Here is a 20395-nt window from a genome sequence, read left to right on the forward strand (position 1 = left end):
AGGTATCCTTGGTGCTCCCACACGGTGCTGCACTCCGTGGCGGCTCCCACGGGGATCGGGGTGGTTCCCACGGGTCCCGGGCGGCTCCCGCGGGGATGGGGGCGGGCTGGGGCGGTTCCCACGGGGATGGGGGCGGTTCCCGCGGGGATGGAGGCGGTTCCCACGGGGATGGGGGCGGGCTCGGGGCGGCCCCACGCGGGAGCCAGCGCTTTGCCCGGCCGCCCGCCCCAGAGCCGGCGCCACCCGCGACATGGACTGCGGCGTGATCACCTCCAAGACGGTGCTGGTGCTGCTGAGCGTCGCTTTCTGGGTACGGTGCTCTCCCGGGCGCGTTAGTGGCGGAGCGGCGGAGCCTCCCGGCAGCCCGGCGCTCACTTCCCTCCCTCCCTTCCCGCTTCACGGGGCGGGAATTCCCTGGGCTGCAACCTCGGAGGGTCTGATGGAGGGGGGGAAAGGGGGGCTCGGCTGCGGGAGGGGTGTTACGGCGYGYGGCCACCTTTTCGTTAACCAGCGTTTCCAGGCAAGTAGTTGATCGAGCATTTRGTTACCCGTGTGCGGGCGGACGCGATTCGGTCCCACACGAAATCCCTATGTCCCTATATATATTTGTTAACGAGCAGGAAGACTTATGTTCTTGTCGTAAACTCRTGAGAAAAAAGAAAGTTGTCGCGGTTCAGAAGGTGGGGTTTTGGGGTGGAAAAACTGCTTTTACCGGTACTTCAGCAGTAGTTCAAAATAACAGTTTTTGTGGCCGCCAACAAACCGAGGTGTCAGTGAAGTGGCGACGTTGAACATGCRCTTTCAGGCGAGGAGCGTTTTGGGGATAAAACGGGCTCAGCTGCAGGCTTTCAAGACAATCCCAGCTGATAGTTTTCTTACAGTTCTGCCCTTCCAAATCACCTCCCCGATAATAACTTAAAAGCAATCAAAAAGCACAGGGTTGCGTACTTTTTGGCCAAATCCTCTGCTAGTTTGGAGGGTCTTGCTCAGCCGTGAATTCCAAACTCAAGTTAAATCAGCCCAAGTGCAGGGTGCTGCTGCTGCAAAGGAGGATTTTTCCCTGGTGTTTCCACGCCGTCAGTTCTCAGATCCCCAGGAACGCCAGAATTAACCTTACCCACCCAGTACTCCCCAAGAAAAGGTTATYTTCAGCCCGCTGGCTCGGTTCGCATGCCGGCGGGGAGGCCAGGAGGAGAAGGGGAAGCGGGCTTTGGCGCGTTGTCGAAGGGCAGCCTCATGTGACCGTGACTCTAGGCGCTTGGGCGGCCGGTCACAACAGGCCACCGATTATTCCGGTAAAATTAGCCTTGGACTTTTCCACTGCGTGGGGAAATGTGCGTAATCCGCTAATAAGTAGTCAGAAGGAGACAACTGGGTGGCTGGAGGAGGGCTGGCAAGCGCRGGGGGTTTGAGGATAGGGGGGAACTGAGCAGCCGGGAATGCCGGGGCTTCCCGGGCAGAGGTGCGGGGACGTGCCGGAACGGGGGTGCTCGGGAGGGCAGAAGYGAGGAAGAATTATTTCTGCGAAGCGATTAAAAACTTTTGCTTTCACTTTGGCRCTCGCTGAGGACCAGAGCCTGAGCTGGCTGAGTGCTGCCGGATGGGTGACTGACGCTCCTCAAGGCTTTGGGATTTACAGCGCTAAGTGTATTTCTTCTCCTTGGGTTCAAAGGGGATTTACGGATTTGMGGTTTTACAGTATATTTCTTCCCCTGGGATTCAAAGGGGATTTACAGATTTGCGGTTTTACAGTATATTTCTTCCCCTKGGATTCAGAGGGTGCTCCTGTGCTRSCACCAACATCAGCYGGGGGATAACATGCAGGTCTTGGAGAGGGATGAGGTTAAACCTCATGTGATGGATCAGTGGGGTCCTTTGTGCTTTCACATGTGCTTTGCAACACTTCGAGCATTTTCGAGCAGCATTTTAAACATAACGCTTTCAATAGGCTTGAAAGTGAGGGTCAAGAGTCCCGCAGCCAAGGTGAGGACTYTGCAGGAGCATGGACCTGTTCTGCTGCTCATCTGGGAGTCCCACCAAGCAGGGCTCAGCAGTCCTGTTTGGTAACAGAGGTGGAAGGAAAAAGAAGGAAACTGAGGGAAAAATCTACAGCTTGGATGAAATCCATGTTCCTGAGCAGTGTTGTGTCCTATGTTGTAAATATGGGCTTGCCGCTGGATGGTGGTTGCAGTGAGTAGCTCGCCCCACTCCCGTTCTGTGCCTCCTTTATAGGTGTTTATCGCAATTTATTGCCATGTGTTTTCCAGATAACTTTCATATCAATAGCCTGAACGGTGCGGGAGGCTGTATTTCCTGCTGTGTGTAAAGTAATGTGAGCTGGCAGTGTACATTTGTCACGTGGTGTTATTCAAAATACTTGGAGAGGAACATCGGAGCACCTCACTGTGTGTATGTGGCAATCCCACGAGCTTCTGCCAGGAATTACATGGGTCAGGCACACCTCAAATTTACATCGTTACTAGTGCTTGGCTTTATTTTATTTTTTTATATCAAACAACAGCTTTACGGCCTCCTAGAAATGTCTCTGGTACCTTTTCTTCTGTTGTAGGGAAACTCTCTAATCTTGACTGGAGCTGTTAGATCATCCAGCTCCGTGGACAGTCAGTAATTACTCTTCTGCCTTATGCATGTTTGTAACCCCTGAATTTGGGCTGACCCAGAACAGACCTTGGTTTTCTTCTAGGCAACTCGCCCTGAAGGCCCATGGCATTTCGATGCTACAGAGACCATTACGTGGGGTAGTTGTGATCCTGCAGCAGAACTGCAGAACCTGGAATTCAGGTTTCAGCAAGGCGGGGAAGAAGGAACTGGCTCTTACGCTCTCCTAGAATACATTTATGAGTAATCGTTGGGCCTCTGTGTGCAAGGCTCTAGATCTTTATCAAACTACAAGATTTACAAAGAGCACTTGGGTTTTTCTTGGAGCAGTAATTCATGCCTAGGCATCGCATGCTGCAAATCTTGCCCAGCTTGGAAATGATTATGGAAAATAACTCACCTTCTGTCTGTTCAGCAGTTAGTGCAGTTACGGTGCTTTGACAGAGGTTATTGCTTAGAAATGCCATAAAAAAAAGAAAGAGGTGAGGGCTGGGGAGTGCAGGACCTCTGAGAGCAGGGCTCRACTGAGGTTGTTTTAACTGGAGTTACCAAGTGGTGTGCTTCCAGGTGTGCTGGATCTGCCTCCTTCTCCCCATTTCATCTTTTAGCRCCTGCTAATTAGGTTTAAGTGTGTGGTTATTTTGGTAGATGGGTGGTGGCCAATTCTAGACAAAGACTGGGGGCACTGATTTRCCTTGGGTAGCCTAAAAGAGTGGGAGGAAGGGTCTGATGGGACTCGGGTGTCTTTAATACACTTGGCAATGGTGCCGTGAGGGAGCCTTGACTGGGCGGGACGCGATGACGCTGACCCTGCTGGAAGGGGAGAAGGAAAATACTGGGGTTCGCTAGCCTGTCCAAGGGAAGAAATGGGGAATYTAAAAACTAGATGGTTTCCTGCTCTGATACTTGTGTATAATCTGGAGAGAGCAGAATTTGATCTGTTGACTGTAATGGGACCGTCCACAGAAGCCGCCTTGACTAGAGGAGCAGGCCAGGGTTGTTCCCGCAGGTTATTCCCTGGCACGGTGTGACCTGCGAGCGATAAAGCCAGACTTTGTTTTCCCTGGCTGATCCCACGCTCCGAGTGCGCTTGGGCAGATCATGGCRTGCTGTGGTGGGGTTAGCAGAGCTGTCCCAAGCAGGATGGAGTGTGGTCACGTTGCTCTGGCTGCTTCATCCAGAGCAATAGTTTTTTTGGCCAGCTGATGTGTCTGTCTGCCAGAGCAGGTAACGATGTCGGGATAATTGCGGGAATACTGCCCCACTGCTGCTGTGGRGTGGCAAGGGCTTTGAGTCATGCTGGCCCTACAAACGGTGTTTATTTTTCCCCTCCTTTGCTGTAGAGAATTTGCAAGAGTAGTAGTCAGTCTCCAGAAGATGGGTTTTCTGAAAAGCTTCTGTATTTTCATTTCCCTGTACAGCAGGGCCTGCTCGTGTTACTCTCCATGCTCGCAATTAGGAGCAATCATCTTGCTGCAGCTACCAAAAAGGTGGATATCTGGAAAGATGCATGTTTGGAGCCAGGTGCCTGCTTCCGATTCAGGAAAAGGTGATGGGAAGAGAAGGCGGTGGAGCCCTTCCTCCTGCGATGTGCAAGCGGAGGACCAAATCCAGCAGCATGTGCCTTCCTGGCCTGGTCTGTACCGCTCCCACTTGTCCTCCTCTTCCGTCCCGCCTGGAGAGAGGAMGGGGGAGGATGTTAAGAGGCTCCCGCAGCAGGTCAGAGGCTGAGGCAGAGCTCGCTGAGAGTTWTTTCTAACAAAAGCTGTGAACTACAGTCTCGGGCCGAAATATGACTCCAGGTGATTGCTGGAGTCGTCCCTTCACTGGAGAGTYGAGAGGTGGCTTTGCCTTACCTCTCTGGTTGTTGGTCAGAGGAGCCCAGGGCTGCAAAGCTCTCTGTGGCCAGCTACCCCATCTCCCTTCTCCAGCCCCTCCGGGCCCCCTAAATCGGGTGGTATTTCCCAATATCTTTGGATTTGTGGCCCGTGACTTTCCAAGGAGCACAAGTCAAGTGCGTTTTGGGGTCCTAGTCTCCTCTCTGCTTTGAGGAGATACTTGCACTGGTCTGGAAGTCCTGGAATATTTGTCAGCTCCGTCTGTGCTTAATCTATCCTTTCTTGGTGCATCCAAGACTAAAATCCGCTTGTTTTCAGCCTCCCGGTGGTTTGCTGAGTGATCTCTGGCGGCACGCTGGAAGGTCAAGGGATGACAGTATTGATGTGGTGTCACTTTTCAATCATTTTTAGTAACTGGGAGGGATAAATGTGTCAGTTCCTGCATCCATCAATGGTTTGAAATCACTCTCGCCACTGACAGGTGGTTTGGGAATGCTTGTGCTGAAGACTCAGTCAGCGACAAGTCAGAGGGATACTGAAATAAAAATAAAAAATCCTCAGATAAGGAGAATTTTTAATTGTGGATGGGATTAAAATCATAGCGAATAGCAAAGGCTATACTGGAGGTTATTGCTAATAGAGACAGGTTTGTTTTTAAGGGAGGAGATATTCTCCAAGGAGTCATTGCAGGTCAGGGAGTCAGGAGACCTGTGATTGGTTCCTCCCCTCCCCTCCATCTGCTCTTAGGCAAATCCTTAATCCTGCCTGCATCTGTGCCCCTGGGCGACGGACTGCTCTGCTGTGTTTCCAAAGCTCCGTGAGATCCTTGGCGAGGAAGCGTAAAACACACGGCAGCTCCCTGCCTCGTGTCGCGGAAAAGATGCTGATGGGCTGCGGGGTCCGTCTGACTCACACCTGGGTCAGCGGTGSAAGGAGCTGCTTAACCCGGGACCTSATTTTGGGGGGKTGGACTGTGCCTGGGGTGTGAAAACCAGAGCGGTCGCTGAACGGGGCTGATGGCCCTGCCCCACCAGCCGCGGTAAGAGGGAGGAAGGTGCTCAGCACCTCTGCACGTGCAGCTCGTGGGGCCTCGGCTTGGCCACGGCAGCCAGGAAAACGCCAGAGACCACCTGGAAATCTCAGGCTGGGCTTCTTTGCGGAGGTTTTCCATTAATGYGCTTTACATCATGTTACGTTTGCAGGATACCTCGAACCCCTGGAATAAAATGGATAGGGCAAAGTTCCCGCATGTTTTAAATTATTTTGCCCAAAACCRCAAAGCAGAACTTAACTGACTTTTGGGAAAATGTGCTTTGCTGTATGTGCAGGAGCCTTCGAAAGCAAATTAAAAGGAAGACAGCGGTGCGGTCAGAAAAGGAGAAGTGTTGGGGTGGTTTGGTAGGTGTGGTGTGACACYGCTGGCCCTTCTCTGCGTGTTTCTGAGGACCAGTCTCGGCCCGACTGTCCCCAAAGGGCTCTGAAGCCTGTGAAGCCATTCCTGGCGAATGGTTGTGTTGCAGAGCAGGTCCTCAATGCGGCTCAGTTCCTTCGCACATTTTATGGTTTGCACCACTCGGAAACCTGAGGTCCAATGTAGAAAGACCCTGATAAACCACGGTGGCTGATGAGTTCCAGGTTACTCCTCTGCAAGAAGCTGAGAGCTTGAGGACACTTTTTATCCAGATGGAATAAAAAGGGGATCTTTATTGTAGTTTATATGTAAACTGGGAGTTCCTCGCATTTTCCCAGCAGCGTGGCACTGCTAAGCTGTGCCGAGTTTGCTTTACCGTGTCAAATGTGCTAAGAGGAGCTGCCAGGATCGTTCTTACACCAGCAGAACAGCAAGCCATGCTTCTCGCAGCGGATCCGCATGTCGGCCGCGCGTCCCCTCCATCCGGGCTTTCCTGCTGCCGCCATTCCTTCCCTTGTGGCCCTGCAGCAGAGGCACTGCGGACACTGCTGCATCCGCTGCAAAGCAACGTTTCCCAGCAGATGAGCGAGGTGTCGGCCTACTCACCAGCTGCAAGAAGTTTTCCCCAGTGTGAGGATTAGCTTGGCTGCGGTTTAGGTGAACTTCTTTGCTCTTAGGTTTGCAACTAGTGACGTAAAAGTCGCTGGATCCCGAGGCTGAGCCAGAGCGGCTGAGTAAGGAAACAGGGTGGCTCCGAAGGCAAACATTGAGCTGGAGCGCGTTTTGCGTCCCAGTCAGCTGTTCAGATCAACAGCGGCTGATAAACCCACCATGCTCGGCCGAAGCGACACCCACAGCCTCTGGCTCCACCGTCTGTATCTTTATTTGCAGGGGGAAAAGAGCTGGGAATGAGAGTGAGAAGGAAGCTGCAGGGCTTTCCTTGCTGCCGTCAGCCCATTGCCGGATAAATCGAGGGCACTGATGTGATGCCTTGCAATGACGGGAGAGGCAACCTAAAGGCTCTTGCGTTTCGACACCTTCCAGGAATAAAAAGCACCTCCTGATCTGCTGTGATTTTTGGATAGCAGCAACATGCCGAGGCCAAGGCGCCCTGTTGCAAAGGCCGGCGTTTGCCCAGGAGGTCTCAGGGAATTGCCGGCAGGATTTCGAGCTTTGCTTTGCAAAGCTGTTCCTGGTGGGCAGCATCTCCAGCACTAGCCTTCAGGTGATACGGGCTTGTTTTTAGGAGGGGGCAAAACCGAGTTAAGCTTAGGGAGCAAAAGCCAGCAAGACAAACTTGGAARACTCCAAGGAGAAAGTTATTTAACACAACTTTGACAGAAAACCATTAAAAGCAAAATCCCCTCTTGAGCGTGAGGGTTTGCAGCGTGCWGAAAACTGCAAGTCGATGTTGTTTTTCATTTTGTTTCGCCTTTTTCCTGAAAGAGAGCCATGGCTTTGCATAACCTGCTGCTGCTCAGCTCAGTGTTTTTATTTGAGGAAGAAGAAGGAAAAGCAAGCGCTTCCTCGTGTACCTGCCGAGCTTTGCAGTGGTGTATTTTGAAGGCAAGCTCAAACATGCCCCTGAGCTGTGCAATGCGGCTGATTATTTCATGTACTTTGAAGRGCCTGCGTTTAAGGGGCGAGCAGGGCCACGGGCTGCCCTGGATGAAGCTGAGTTACCGAAGAGTGGCAATAATTCGTTTATCATTCAGTTYAATGAATACCATAAGCGTGGCAAGAAACAATAACTGAAGCCACCAGGTCTCTGGCATCTGGCAGAGCTTTAAGCCGGTGCCGGGACACGGGAAGGAATCCGTTCTGCTGCGTGGGTGTGCGCGAGCGAGAGGGCAGGAGCTGAATGAGGATTGCCCTGATGGTAGGGGAGAAACAACCTTGCCCCAGACCAAGGGCGTCTGTCAGATCCCCCAATGACGAGGTGCAAGGGAACGGTTCAAAAAGCTTTTGTGTATGTGGTGATGCATAGTTTTTCCACTCTATCTTTGTATTAGTGTTTGCTACAGAAAACAAATGGTATTGCTCTTTAAAGACAAACAGAATTGCTTACCCTACGTTTCTTTGCTCATGGAAAGTGTTAACAATACGGAAAATAGAGCTGAATCAGTCCAAGTTACGTGTTCTGGTAGCTATTAGTGCTGGCGCTGGGAAAACTCTGTCCTAACACTGATTTGGGAGAAATGCCCTTTAAGTCACTCATCATCTCAATTCTTTTACTGTATAGAGGATGCATCTTTTTGAAGACACTTGTTTGGTGAAATTGGCCCCTCCTGTGATCTACCATCCAACACGGTAACGCTTCTCATGTTGTGGTCATGCCAAGCGGAGAGCTGTTATCCCAGCTTCATCTAATGTGAACGCTTGGATTACCGGAAAAAAAGCTTCTGCATTTGCAAAACTGTGCTCTAATACTCAGAATCACCCTTATTCTTCCATTCTTAAATTGTATCTACAATTTACCTGGTTTTYGCAGCTTTTAACAGTTCAGTTTCGTTACCCCAAATTGGACTGACCAGCCTGAAGACGAGGGCCACTTTSCACCTTCAGGTCCTTTACAGTAAAAACCATACTGGGCCCTGTTAGCAGACCTAAGTATCAAATCAACACTCTGAAATCAGAGGATACTGGGAAAAACCTTAAAACCAACCAACCAAACAAGAAAYGCTACCTTTTTATAACTAGTAGTTTGACTCCGTTGCTCTGTTGCATTCAGATATGGGGGAAAAAAGAAACCTATGCTGATAAATGCAAAAAGCAAACAAAACCCCTGTTTCCAGTCATCGCACAAGGTCAATTTATTTAAATGGTCAAAGAAGGGAAGGTGGAAGAGGATCTGTTCTGCCTGACTGAGAGATGCAAATATTACTTTTTTTTTAATCTTTTTTTTTTAATTCTTTCTTTTCAGAGCAGTTACGTGGGGGGAAGTTTAAGGGGCCCCTTCTACATGAAGGACACTGAGTGCATGGAGAAGGCGAAGGGGGTGAAGTATTTGCATGGCCAGAAGTATCTGTTTTGCTCTCTGGAAGGGCGGAGGGTCCCGGTCATCAGCAAACTCCCCTTCTGGCAGTGGGTAGGAGGAGAGTGGGACATTATGCAAAAATCTTGCTGCGTCTTTTAAACAACTAGTTACGTGTGTCACCGCAGAAGAGCGTCGCCTTCACGCGCGGGTGACGTAGGCTCGCCGAGCGACCGTGCTCAGCCCCTGGCCAGAAATCAGCTCAGGAGAACTTGGGTGTTAGCGCTTTGCTTTCTTTTAGCTCAGCCCAGCAGCGAGTTCGTTGTGCAAACTCAACTAATTTAAGATCTGGTCTCTAAAAGAGRCACCGGATACGAAAAACAAGTATTTCTGGCGTCGGGGCCTCAAGCAATCTAAGCCCTTGTGGGTGAGAGAGAGCAGAGGCGACCACAGCTCTGCTGCTCAGCTGCGAAAAGGGGCTTTCTGACAAAATTTCCCTTTTCTCATCGCTCCAGCTTGTCTTGGGGGAATCGGCGGTGTTGTGAAGACGCGCGAGCAGGCTTTGCCGGTGGAGCCCCATGGCGTCCACCAGGGGATGTTTGGGGCAGGAAGGGGGCAACGTCGGGATATTCTGCTTGCGAGTTTTAGTTTTAGGGATGGGGCTGACAGGTTTTGCAACGTTAGAGGAAAATCCCTCCCCTGGATTTCGAGCTTTCCCTAAGTGTGGGAAAAGCTTCAGGCGGAAAGCTTGGAGACCGGCGTTCTGAAACGGTTTTCTCCTCTGCTTTTGCGGTTTGGCGCTRGGACTCGTCTGCCAAAACAAAGCGAGAACAGATATCCACCTGAAATGCCTTCCACTTCYAAAGTGATCCTTTTGTTCAGGCTTCAAAATCTTCGCTTTGATTTAAAAACTGTGGGTGAAGTCCTGGGTGTGTCTAAGTTTCTGGAGAAAAATCTGAACTTCCCTTAGGCCAGCTCTTTACCCAATATMTTTTATTTTCGCATCATTCTGCTTCCCTTTTTCTGCTTGGAAGCAGAAGTTCTGCAATTATAATAATAGACCACTTGCTGGCTGTGCTTCCTGCCTGACCAGGGTGCAGGTAGTCCTGAATKTTGCAATAAAACTTGTGAAATTGCCTGTCCATGTTTGCAAGAGGCATTGATGAAGCTTGGAGAGGAATCTCCTGCGACCTCGGTGCTAGACCTTCTGACGTTGGCCTCCTGTCGCGGAGCTTTGCTGCCTCTGGCTCTGTAGGACTTCCATGAATTGGCTTCACAGTSTTTTTTAAATTTGTGGTAGCCCTTGACTAGCAGCACAGGCTTGCTTATCATCCAGGACTCATGGTTTATCTGTCTTTAGCATCTCCTGTGCGTGCTTTCTCTGCATTTGGAGTTGAGCACATAAAAAACAGGTAGAAAACGGAGGACGTCAAGTACAGCAGAGGAGCAAAGAACACACCTGTTATCTAAATCACTTGCAGAAACCTAGTGGAAGTATCGGGAGATTCTTACATGTCTCCACGTGTGTCTCCATCTTAAAAGAAGATTAAATGATGCAGAGGGTTTGGGATTTGTAGTCCTGTCTTGTGCCACAGAAGTACAGAACTCCTTGCAAAGGCTCTAGAACTAGTGACACAAAACATTAGGGCTTTAAACTCTCTGAATATGACAAACTAACTGGATTAACTTTGCACTTTGCCCATTAACTTTTGCACATTAACTAAGTCACGTGGCTGTTTTATTTTGCGCATTTTGACAGGACGCTGCTTCTGAACGTAGCCGACTCATTTATCTGCCAGAAACATGGTTTCTGCTTTTTGTACCCTGGCTTTGCAGTCTGTCCTGCCCTTCCCGCGCTAGCTAAAGTCACCACGGCTCCGTTCCCCTCGGTTTTGCCTTTCTCCATCGYGAGCCTTTCTGAGGGTCTCGCAGCCCTTGCGTTTTTCCCTCAGCAGGAGCAACGGGAGCTCAGCAGTCGGTGACATCCTAACCCGAGTGCTCGGCTGCACCAGCCAAAGTCTGCTGATGTCCTCAGGAAAAATCTGCTTCTTAGTAGCTGTGGCTAGATGCAAGCATTTGGCTTGGAAGCGCACGTGCATGCAGTAACGCACGTACAGGAGGCTTCGTGCGCTGGCAGCCGGCTCCACCTTAGTGTGTCGGGGCAAATACCTCGGAGTTCTCGCTCCAGCCGGAAACTTTTAAAGCTGTAACTCAGCTCGGCGTTAGGTTTGCAGTGATGGCAGCAGCAAAGTGACCAAAGACTGGAGGTGATGCCTTCGGGTTGGGATATAAGCACCACGGCTGGGAGTGTCACTGTGTTGTATCTGTGTTCTTGGTGGAGGATTATTTCTTGGCACATGCTGAGGAACCATCGCTGACCTACTTGAACTTTCCCCAAAACCGGAGAGGCTGGAATACCATTACTCTCCAGCCATACCTGTGTTTATTAGGAAGGCTTCAAAACCCAGCAACACATGCAGTCAGGTACTACAGTCAAGGCAGGACTAGTATGAGAGTATCTACAGCATTATTCATATTATGGTTTCACCATGCACAGCGTAAACTAGGAAGAAGTTAGGCCAACCCAGAGCACTCTTAACTCTGCTCCTGCTGTGGCCACTTGGATGTTTTTCTCTGCTTCCATGGGAGCAGGGGCCAAACTCTGAGCCGTTCCCTGAGCTCRTGCTGGGCCCAACCGAGTGGGGCACTTCTGCGGTTAAGAAAAGCCACTGCACCTCCGGTCATGAATCTTGTGGCCCAACTGACTGTTACCTGATTCAAATTAATAAATGTCATGTTCGTTAGGTTCTGGATATTAACGCTGCACTAAAAAACACGCAGGAGTAAGCAAACAGTTGCAAACTAGAGGCTGCAAATTTTCTGCAGGAAGCTGCTCTATTTTTCCCTGCAAAGCTCCAGAGCCTTCTGGAGGGAGCTCGCCTGGAGGAAGGGCACAGAAGGTCCCACTGCTTTGCCTTTGCTGCGAGCAGGTGCTCCTGGTTCTTCTGGTGAAGACACTGGGATGCACAGTTTCCCCAGGGGCCTTTCTGAATCTCCAAGTTTCTCTGCTGTTCTAAAAATGGAAACGTAACACAAACTTGGCTAAAACTTTCAGGAATATGCTTTTTTTTCCCTTCTTTGGAGAAAAGATTTTGCTTGGATGAACTTTGTAAACTAACTTTTTTAGTCTTAACACCTGTTTCAAATAAAATGTATCTTTTAGTGCAGCAAGTGGAAGATAACAGCTTTTTCTTTCAGATGAAGAATACTGAAATAAATGTGGAGCAGGATCTTACACGAGACGTGATAAATGACTTCAAGGGTTAGCTTGATCCTGGTTGTATCACTTGGTGCATCTCATCCCAGTAATTTTTAGGTACGGGCAGTGTCCGGGAAGGGCAGGCGCGTGTGGGTGAGAGCTGTCTGAGGTGAAGGATGTGCCCCGCGCCCAGGGGTAATTAAGGGCAGGCACCAGACCTGGCCGCAGGGAAGGAGCCCAAACATGGTAAAGGAATTAGCAAGTTCTAGCTCTAGTGCGAGGAGTGTTTGATTTAATTAAAACGTACAGTGCTGGGAGAAGTAAGGAACTGCTTGTAGGCTGCCTGATGAAATCCAGCTGCAGCCTATTGACAACAGGCTGTTTTCCCTCAAGTTTCGAGAAGGTGGGTACGGCCGGTGCCCCCGTTTTTACAGGCCCAGGCTTGGGCTGATGGGTCACAGGGGGTGGATTGACTGCAACTCTCAGTTTTTTAATGCCACTGTTGAGGCTTTGGCTGGGCACTGCTGAGCCTTTTGGTGTCATTTCCAAGGCTGTAGCCAGTTTTGTGGATAAARGGCTTCAGTCTCCAGGGCTGCTTCTTAGGCATTGGTCACCAATGTGCCATTCTCATGCGTTGACTTCAGTTGGCAAAACATCCTTTTCAAGGAGTTTGATTTTAGAGGAAGCAGCAATCYGTTTCCTTCAGGATGAACAAGTATTGGGTTTTGCTGGGATTGGGACAGTTGTGCATGTCTTAGTGGTTGGTGGTGGCCTTCAAACACAGCTGAACTAAATGCTTCTTATCATTTTTACCTGCTTCCAATTTTGCAGAGGGAATTACTGCCAAGAAGGGTTTATTGAGACACTTGAAAACCTGATTGCATGACAGCTTTTTTGGCCCCCTCCTCCGTTTTCTGAAGAAAGTCTAAGAAGCCTCTTCTGGAGTAAATAATAGAGCAAGGCTAGACAAAAACCAGTCATCTTGGTTAGCAATGAACAATCCCTCTCTTGTGCTTAAATCCCACCTTGGCTTTCAGAGTTTCCACGTGTTCAAGAGTAACRCTGTTGAGAAAGTGGAAAGGATGAGGTTTTCTCAAAAGAACAAAACCAAACCAAACCACAACCCTGTGGTGATCATCTTAGAAGTTAATTCCTCCAAATGCAGTGTTAGGTAGGATGTAGGTGATCCTGGGTAGAAAGTGTGAGCTTGGTCCTCTGCAGAGASGCTAGCTATGTGCACTGAGAGGCGCCCCTGTGTCAGCTCGGCTGAAATGGCATTTCATTAGTAGAGGAATGATTCACTATAAGTGGATTTTGTCCTCTCTGTGTTAAAGTTTGGATGGGGAGCTGTTTTCAAGTGCACGCCTTTTTTCTAGATCTTTGCATCTGTAGTCATTACTTTATGCTATTACAAAAAAGCTCAGGTTAATTTTTCYGGGAAGACAACAAATAACTGCAAGTAACTTTATTGCATTTCAGGCAGCAGCAGCTGGTCTCAGCTATGTTGGGGGATATGTCATTAACACCTACAAGAGTTATGACAACTTCCTGCAAGACAAGTACGCTCTGCTGCCAGCGGTGATCATTATTTGCGTTGCCGTAGTCATGTTCATCATCGGGTTGATCGGCTGCTGTGCCACCCTCCAGGAGTCACGAGTTGGGCTGGGCCTGGTAAGTCCTGTCCWTTCTTGCRTGTCCTCTTTCACACCCTGCTGCATGGGGCGCAAGTTGTGCGCCCAGGGCTGCAAGGGAAGATGTTACTTGGAAATACTGYTGAAGCGCTGCTCCTTCAYGGGAGCTGCGTACTGCTGWGAGGCACTGACTGATGGTGGGTGARGTGCAGGCTAAATTATTAGAGTTTCACTGCCTTGTGCAGACCAATGCCCTCAGCCATGTATAGTTTTTGACGAATAGTGTGGTGCTGCCTGCAGAACAGCCCGGATTCCCCATCTCTGGGGAACGATCCAGGTATCCATCTTCTCAGGAGTCCAAGATCTGGAGAACTCCAGTCACCGCCACAGCTACGCATGATAATCTCCTTTTTCTAACTACTTTCTGGAGACTGTTTTAATCGGCGAGGCAACAGTGGATAATGATAACTTACTCARCATTATCGATCCATGTGGTGGGAAATGTGCAATTGCATTCACATGTGGTGTATCCTTACAGTCTCTCTCTTTGGATTTCAGTTCTTGGCCATTATCCTGGTTATCTTCATTGCAGAAGTATCAGCTTTTGTCCTGGGATTTGTTTACAGGGAAAAGGTAAGAATTAGCATCTCTGTACTAACACAGAAGTAAAGAATAGCTCCTGTGGTGTTGGAGCATTCCAGYATATCCAGCTTTCTTGCCCTTCATCCTCTGTTCTGAAATCTGCAGGGCAAGGGGTTACTGTGGGGATGCAGAACGGGGATGTCACCACCAGGTATATGAATTGACCCTTGTCAGGAACATGATGAATACATTAAGTATCTGGCAGGCATCACAACAAACTCTAAGGTGGATTAAACAGTTGTTGATGCTCACAAAAGAGGGCTCTTAAATCAAGGMAGATCAGCTTATATCCAGGAAATTATTCTGATTAAGTGCTACCCAGATTTTATCTAAAACTTAGATTTTTTTTTTTTTTGACTTTGGAGATACAGATCTTTTGCCGTTTCCTTTAGATAATATTCTGAGCTCTTGTGTTAACACAAAATGGATATTTTTCTCTCAAAATAGGTAAAAACTGATGTACAGGGCACAATGCGTTCAGTCTTCCAAAARTATGATGGGAAAAATCCAGAGTCTACGGTTGTGGATTACTTGCAAGAACAGGTAAGAAAGTCTTTAAATTCAACTGAGAATTATTTAGAAATCAATTGATTGGACATTAAACAAGGAATCTGGGCTGGGAGTGGGAGGGAAGGAGGTTCCGTATGGCAGTATCCTAGAGCTCTGCTCTGCAGCAGCATTTAGCATCTGGYTCTCCATGGCAGTTGGGGTGCTCCTCACTTCGCAGAGTTGGCCTTCAGGGTCCTGATGTGAAGTTCATGTGAATTAATGACCTTGCTGACACAAGTGGCCTTGGGATCAGACAGATGAGTGCATATGAATAACTGCTGCTGAGAATCCTGTACCRTAAAACAGAAAGACGACAGAAGGGTGTATCCCGCAACCTGTCGCTTAAATACCATCTTTTACAGCGAATAAACTGACAAGGTGACAATAATGTCTGAAGGGAAGTTGATCTGTAATATCGACTGCTGTTTCCCTGAAGTACTGCTACTTCTTGTAAATCCATCCCCTTCAAGGGCGATAGCCGTACGGATAGCGTTGCTAACAAATGATAATGTTAACTTGCTGCCTCTTTTTCCACTGGCTGTTCTTACACAGCAGCTGAAAACTGCCGGAGCCACTTCCCTCCCCTTTCTTTTTCCCTAGCCTGTAAAGCAGCAGAAGGCCATGCTGCTTTGGCCCACTCCTGCAGAGACCTGAATGACCCAACTTCCCAGTCCAGTGGGAGCAGAGGGCCCACTCTCGCCTCCTGTTTTACAGAGCACAGCCGTCAGCTCCATGGTACCTTATGTACCTCCTAATTTAGGAAGAAAAGATAAAAGACGAAACTCCATTCTTGAAAGGTTACCAACCCTCACTGCTGCATGTTGCAGGCAGCTCTTGCACCATATGCTTAAGAGAGATTTAATTCAACACTAGCGTTCGTGTTCTTGTGTATTCACGCATCYGTGTAACTATTTTGTGTCTGGCAGCTTCGCTGTTGCGGGGTAAAGAACTACAGTGACTGGACGACCACACAGTGGTTTAACTCCACGGGTAACAACAGCGTCCCTCTGAGCTGCTGCAGACGAGATCTGAGCAACTGCACGGGGAGTCTGGATCAGCCACAGGAACTCAATACCCGGGTGAGGGTGAAAGGCAGTTTCTCATTTCCATGTTACACTGGCCCATGATCATTCTCTGAACCAGCCAGAGCCAATGAGGAAGCATTTCGGGCAGGATWTAGAGATGATTTCTTCCAGTTCTTTCCAGCAGTTTGAATCCCAAAATCTCTTCTCCCCATGTGTTTTCCACTAGATAGTTTCCTTCTTGCATAATTCTATAAAAGCACTTGGATAACCAAAGGAGAGCACCAGGTGTCTTCCCAGGCATCAATCTGTATGTTTGGMCTCTTCTGTCTACTGATGACGGTCCTCCCTTTGGAGCTGCTACAGCAGCAATGTGACTAGGCCAGAGCTACGTGTGGGCGAGTCGTTGTTCAAACAGTTCTGGAGTCAAGGAAGAGACTCTTTTAGGACTGACTGTACTTAATCTGGAAAATTACATACTGGATTCTTCAGTTTGGGGCACGAGCCCATAGATTTCCTTTTATAGAGATCACTGCTGGTCTTCATGGCGCTGAGTTTTGGGTACTTCTTTGTGTAWTAAGTGAACTGAGCCAGAGGAGATTCCTAGAAGCGGCAAATGTTAGTGAGTCACAGTTTGTCGGTGCATCTCCCCAAGCAAGGGGAGAATGACAAGCCATCAAGTCCGGAAAGCAAGAAGGGAAGCCATCAAGTCTGCAGTGGTTGGTTAGACAGGCTCTGCAAGGTCCTGCTTCCTTTCAGAAACTGTGTGGGGTTTTTTTGTTGTGTTTTTTTTTTTTAAGAAAAAAGACAAGCTGTCCAGCAGAATTATCTTTTGGGTTGTTTTCACTTCTTTCTTTCTTGGCAGGGCTGTGCAGAGGAGCTGGAGTCTGGGCTGCAGAGTGTACTCAGCTATGCTATGCTTGTAATCTTGGGATTTGCCATCGTAAAGGTACTACTAAATGTTTCTATTTCTTCCCTCATGGAAAATAATACTGCTTTCCCTTTGATGTCCCCTGGCTTTTTCTTCCACCGTGTTCTCTCTCTGGCTGTGAAATAGACCCCATCCTCTATTCCTTCCTTCTTTTCCTCCAGTTTTCTCATCTTTGTCTGCATGATGAGCAGGAGAGGGATCAAAAAAAATAGTAGGGGATTTGGAGTGGGAAGTAAATAGGGCTGTGTTGGTTGTTTGGTAGGAGGTACAACGAGCTAGGTGTGCTTGAAGGCCCAGATCTAAAATCCTTTATTAAAACAATAACAAGCTTTCCTATACTTAACTGGGATTTTAAAAATTGCTCTTCAAAGTTTGTTCTTGGACACAAGCCAGTCAATAGTCCTATGTTTGGAGACTTGGAATCAAAATGGACAACAAACATGACCAGGAATGAAAACATCTAGACTATTTATAGAATTGTAAGATAGGAATTAAATGAAAAGAAGTGGGAAACCAAAACAAGTTGTCCTGCGGGTGAAAAACAGATTTTAGAAGTCCTGATGTAAAACTTCTAGTAACTGGTACACCCAAGAAATGAGCACGCAGCTTTATGAAGATTTGACCCATTGGTGGTTTGTCATTGTTACTTGTACCTTTTTACCARGTTTTGTAACCTCTTCCTTGTTGATAGAGATGAACATTTAATAACAGCAAAATGTTTCTCCTTTGAGTATCTGTTTTCAGTAAAAGAATATYGTTAAGTTGAGCCAGTGTAGAACACTTGCTATTTAATATCCCATTCCTGAACTCAATGAAGAAGCAAAAGTCTGTCTGTTCAGACGTCATTTCAGGATGGGGGCTTGACTTGATTAAAATTTCCTTTTCTTAATTCTGGCCTGAGGAGGGAGGTAATTGTTTTTTCTGCATTATATTTCCTAGTATGAGTTTTAAATTACTCGGAAGTTTCCATCACTTCCCTCCCCTCTGTAAAATGATCAATTTTATATTCTCATTACATGTCCCTTTTATTATTTGTCTGTGATGAATCCTTCCACCACAATTTCTCCTGTGATCATCTCCTATGATTACCATAGCATATTCTGCACTATATTTTATTTATCTATCTCATATGCTTAAATATTTTATAGAATTACACTCTAAGTCCAGAGTAGTCCCATACTTTTACTGAAATTATTCCCATGGTAAGATACGTAGAAATTAATGTGGATGTGTAAATTAATGGGAGAATCTAGGGAAGAAAAAAATGAGTTGGAACTAGTATTCAAATGTGACATACAAAAAATCACTTCATTTTCAAAGTATTTCTTAATATGAAAGGCATGTCCTTGTTACGGTGATAAAAGTCTAATTAGTATTTAGGTATTGGATCTGAGGAATGAAACCGAAAGATGTAGCAAAACTAAATCTCTCTCATGCTCTCTCTTTTTCAGTTCTTTGGCATGCTGAGCATCTGTGTACTTACTTGCAAGAGAGAAGATAGTGGATATCAGCCTCTTTACTCAGGGGTGTTTGCTTGATAAAATACAAAGATCACTTTTCTTTCGCTTCCCGATGATAAAATAGATTTGTAAAGATGCATGTTAAAGGGCAATTTATGACCTTTCGGTTAAATATTTTATTTTATTTTATTTACATGAAACAGAAAGAAAATAGTGTATTGGTTTGGAAAAGTTTCTTGTGGGTGTTATGTGAAATGACACTCAATATTTAGTGCCATATAGTAACTTACCCTGTTCTTACACACTGCAACTTCCTGTAAAGTTATTTTAGATTTGCATTTGTGACTTTCTGTACGTAGCAAGAGATGGTGCAGTAGAGTCCAGGAAGAAATCTACTTCTGCAGTTCCTTTCTATACCCTAAAACATGCAGAGAGAAATGTTGTTTTTAATCACTAAACTGATTGAGAAAGCAGGAGGGATTCACTGACTGCACAAATACCAAATCATTCTCATGACATGGTTAAACAGCAAAAGAAATTCTTGAATAGGAGGACTGAATATTCCTTATAAGCCCTGGCAGTCAGAATACATTTCTCCTGTATCTGGTGGTGTTTCTTTTTTTCCTCCTTGCTGTGGTCATATCGTGTCATTCAGTTTATTGTAGAGGCTGTTAGTATAAGACAAGCCTTTGGAGCAGTGTTTAAAAACTAAAACAGAAATTTGTGTTGTCTTTTGAAGCAGCTAGCAAATGTGAACAACCCCAGGTTATGAGCAGGCCTGTATTTTGGGCTTGGGCATCTCTGTTTTGGGGTTTTCTTGTTTTGTCTTTTTCTTTCTTTTTTTTTTTTAACTAAAAATTGCTTATGAAGCAGGGCTTTTGATTTTTTTCCCCCTTATACTGATGCTTTTATATTTTGCCTGCACAAAGGCACACTTTCTTTCTATTTAATGTAGAAGTTGCAAGAGTTATTCAGATGGATACAGGCTGCAAGGTGGGAGTTGCAGGAAATGTTGGGTCAACATGGTTATGTAGAAAGAGGACTCTTGGAAGGGTTAGTGCAGGGTTCAGTGAAGATCTGGCTGCTTCTCACTGTTAAAAATATTCAGATACATTCCCGTACTGGATAGTTGATCAAACCACTTCAATAACCTAATGTCTGGCTGTGTCACGTGATTCTTTATTTGCTAGTTTTTCTTTCTCCTAAGTCTGCTTAATATGGTCATTTCTTGGATTGCATTATCTCTTTAAAAATGAGCTTTCTTTATCACATTTCTATGTTAATCTGTTTCTCAGTTCTTTAAGGGTTTTTAGTTTTTTAGGGGTTTTTTTAGGGCTAAGATGTGGGGAGGGAGGGAGCTTTGAGCTATTCTTGATTAGACAATTGTGGAAAAGCAGCAGCATAGTTTTTCTTTAAAGAGATAAGCTGTCTCTCCTGTAGCACATATGTACATATGTAGCTATTTAGAAGAAAGGAGTTTGGGGTAAGTGTGAGCTGTTTTTCTTTATTTCCTCCCCCACCACCAAGAGATGGAAGAAGGAATTGGTGATGATGATGATGTTCTATAGGAGACATACCGGTATAAGTATGTGTATGTTGAAAGTGTTTTAATTTTTATTGAGGGTTTTGTCTTCTGTTTAATGCCAAAATAAACCAAATTTATTTAACCAAGTAATAAATGCTGGTTTTGTTGGTGGTTCTATCTTACGGGGTATTTTGGTTTGGGGTTTTTTTTTGTGTGTGTGTGGTTTTTGGGATGGTGTAAAATCCAGCCTCCTTTTTGGCATGGAAAGAGTGATGCAAGAAGCAGGAATTGAGCGATGCAAGCGTAGCCTGCCATGTGCCACCAGCTCTGCTCAGTGAGATGAGCCAGCTTGATTTTAAAGTTTCGTTCACGTACGTGTGGGTGGTCGGCCGGTGCTGGTACACGTCGGCGTGCATGATGTACATACCGAGTACACACCTGTGCCACAGGCTGCATTGAAAAGCAAAGCGGGGAACGGCAGGCACAGGAGTTGGGTGGGAGATAACCAGGAGAGCGGGAAGAGGAATGGGGGCT

General features: G+C 47.1%; 1 protein-coding gene across 1 annotated transcript; it reads left to right on the forward strand.

The window, feature by feature from the left end:
* The first annotated feature begins 189 nt into the window (after nucleotides 1-189).
* On the forward strand, nucleotides 190-18827 carry LOC112978620 (tetraspanin-36-like). Its single transcript, XM_026092252.1, has 7 exons — nucleotides 190-310; nucleotides 13581-13772; nucleotides 14291-14365; nucleotides 14822-14917; nucleotides 15850-16002; nucleotides 16811-16894; nucleotides 18328-18827. Exons 1-7 carry the CDS (start codon nucleotides 251-253, stop codon nucleotides 18412-18414), a joined length of 747 nt encoding a protein of 248 aa, XP_025948037.1. The 5' UTR covers nucleotides 190-250; the 3' UTR covers nucleotides 18415-18827.
* The last annotated feature ends 1568 nt before the right edge of the window (nucleotides 18828-20395 follow it).

Source organism: Apteryx rowi, unplaced genomic scaffold, assembly GCF_003343035.1.
Source record: "Apteryx rowi isolate R43461 unplaced genomic scaffold, aptRow1 scaffold_95, whole genome shotgun sequence".
NCBI lineage: Eukaryota > Metazoa > Chordata > Aves > Apterygiformes > Apterygidae > Apteryx > Apteryx rowi.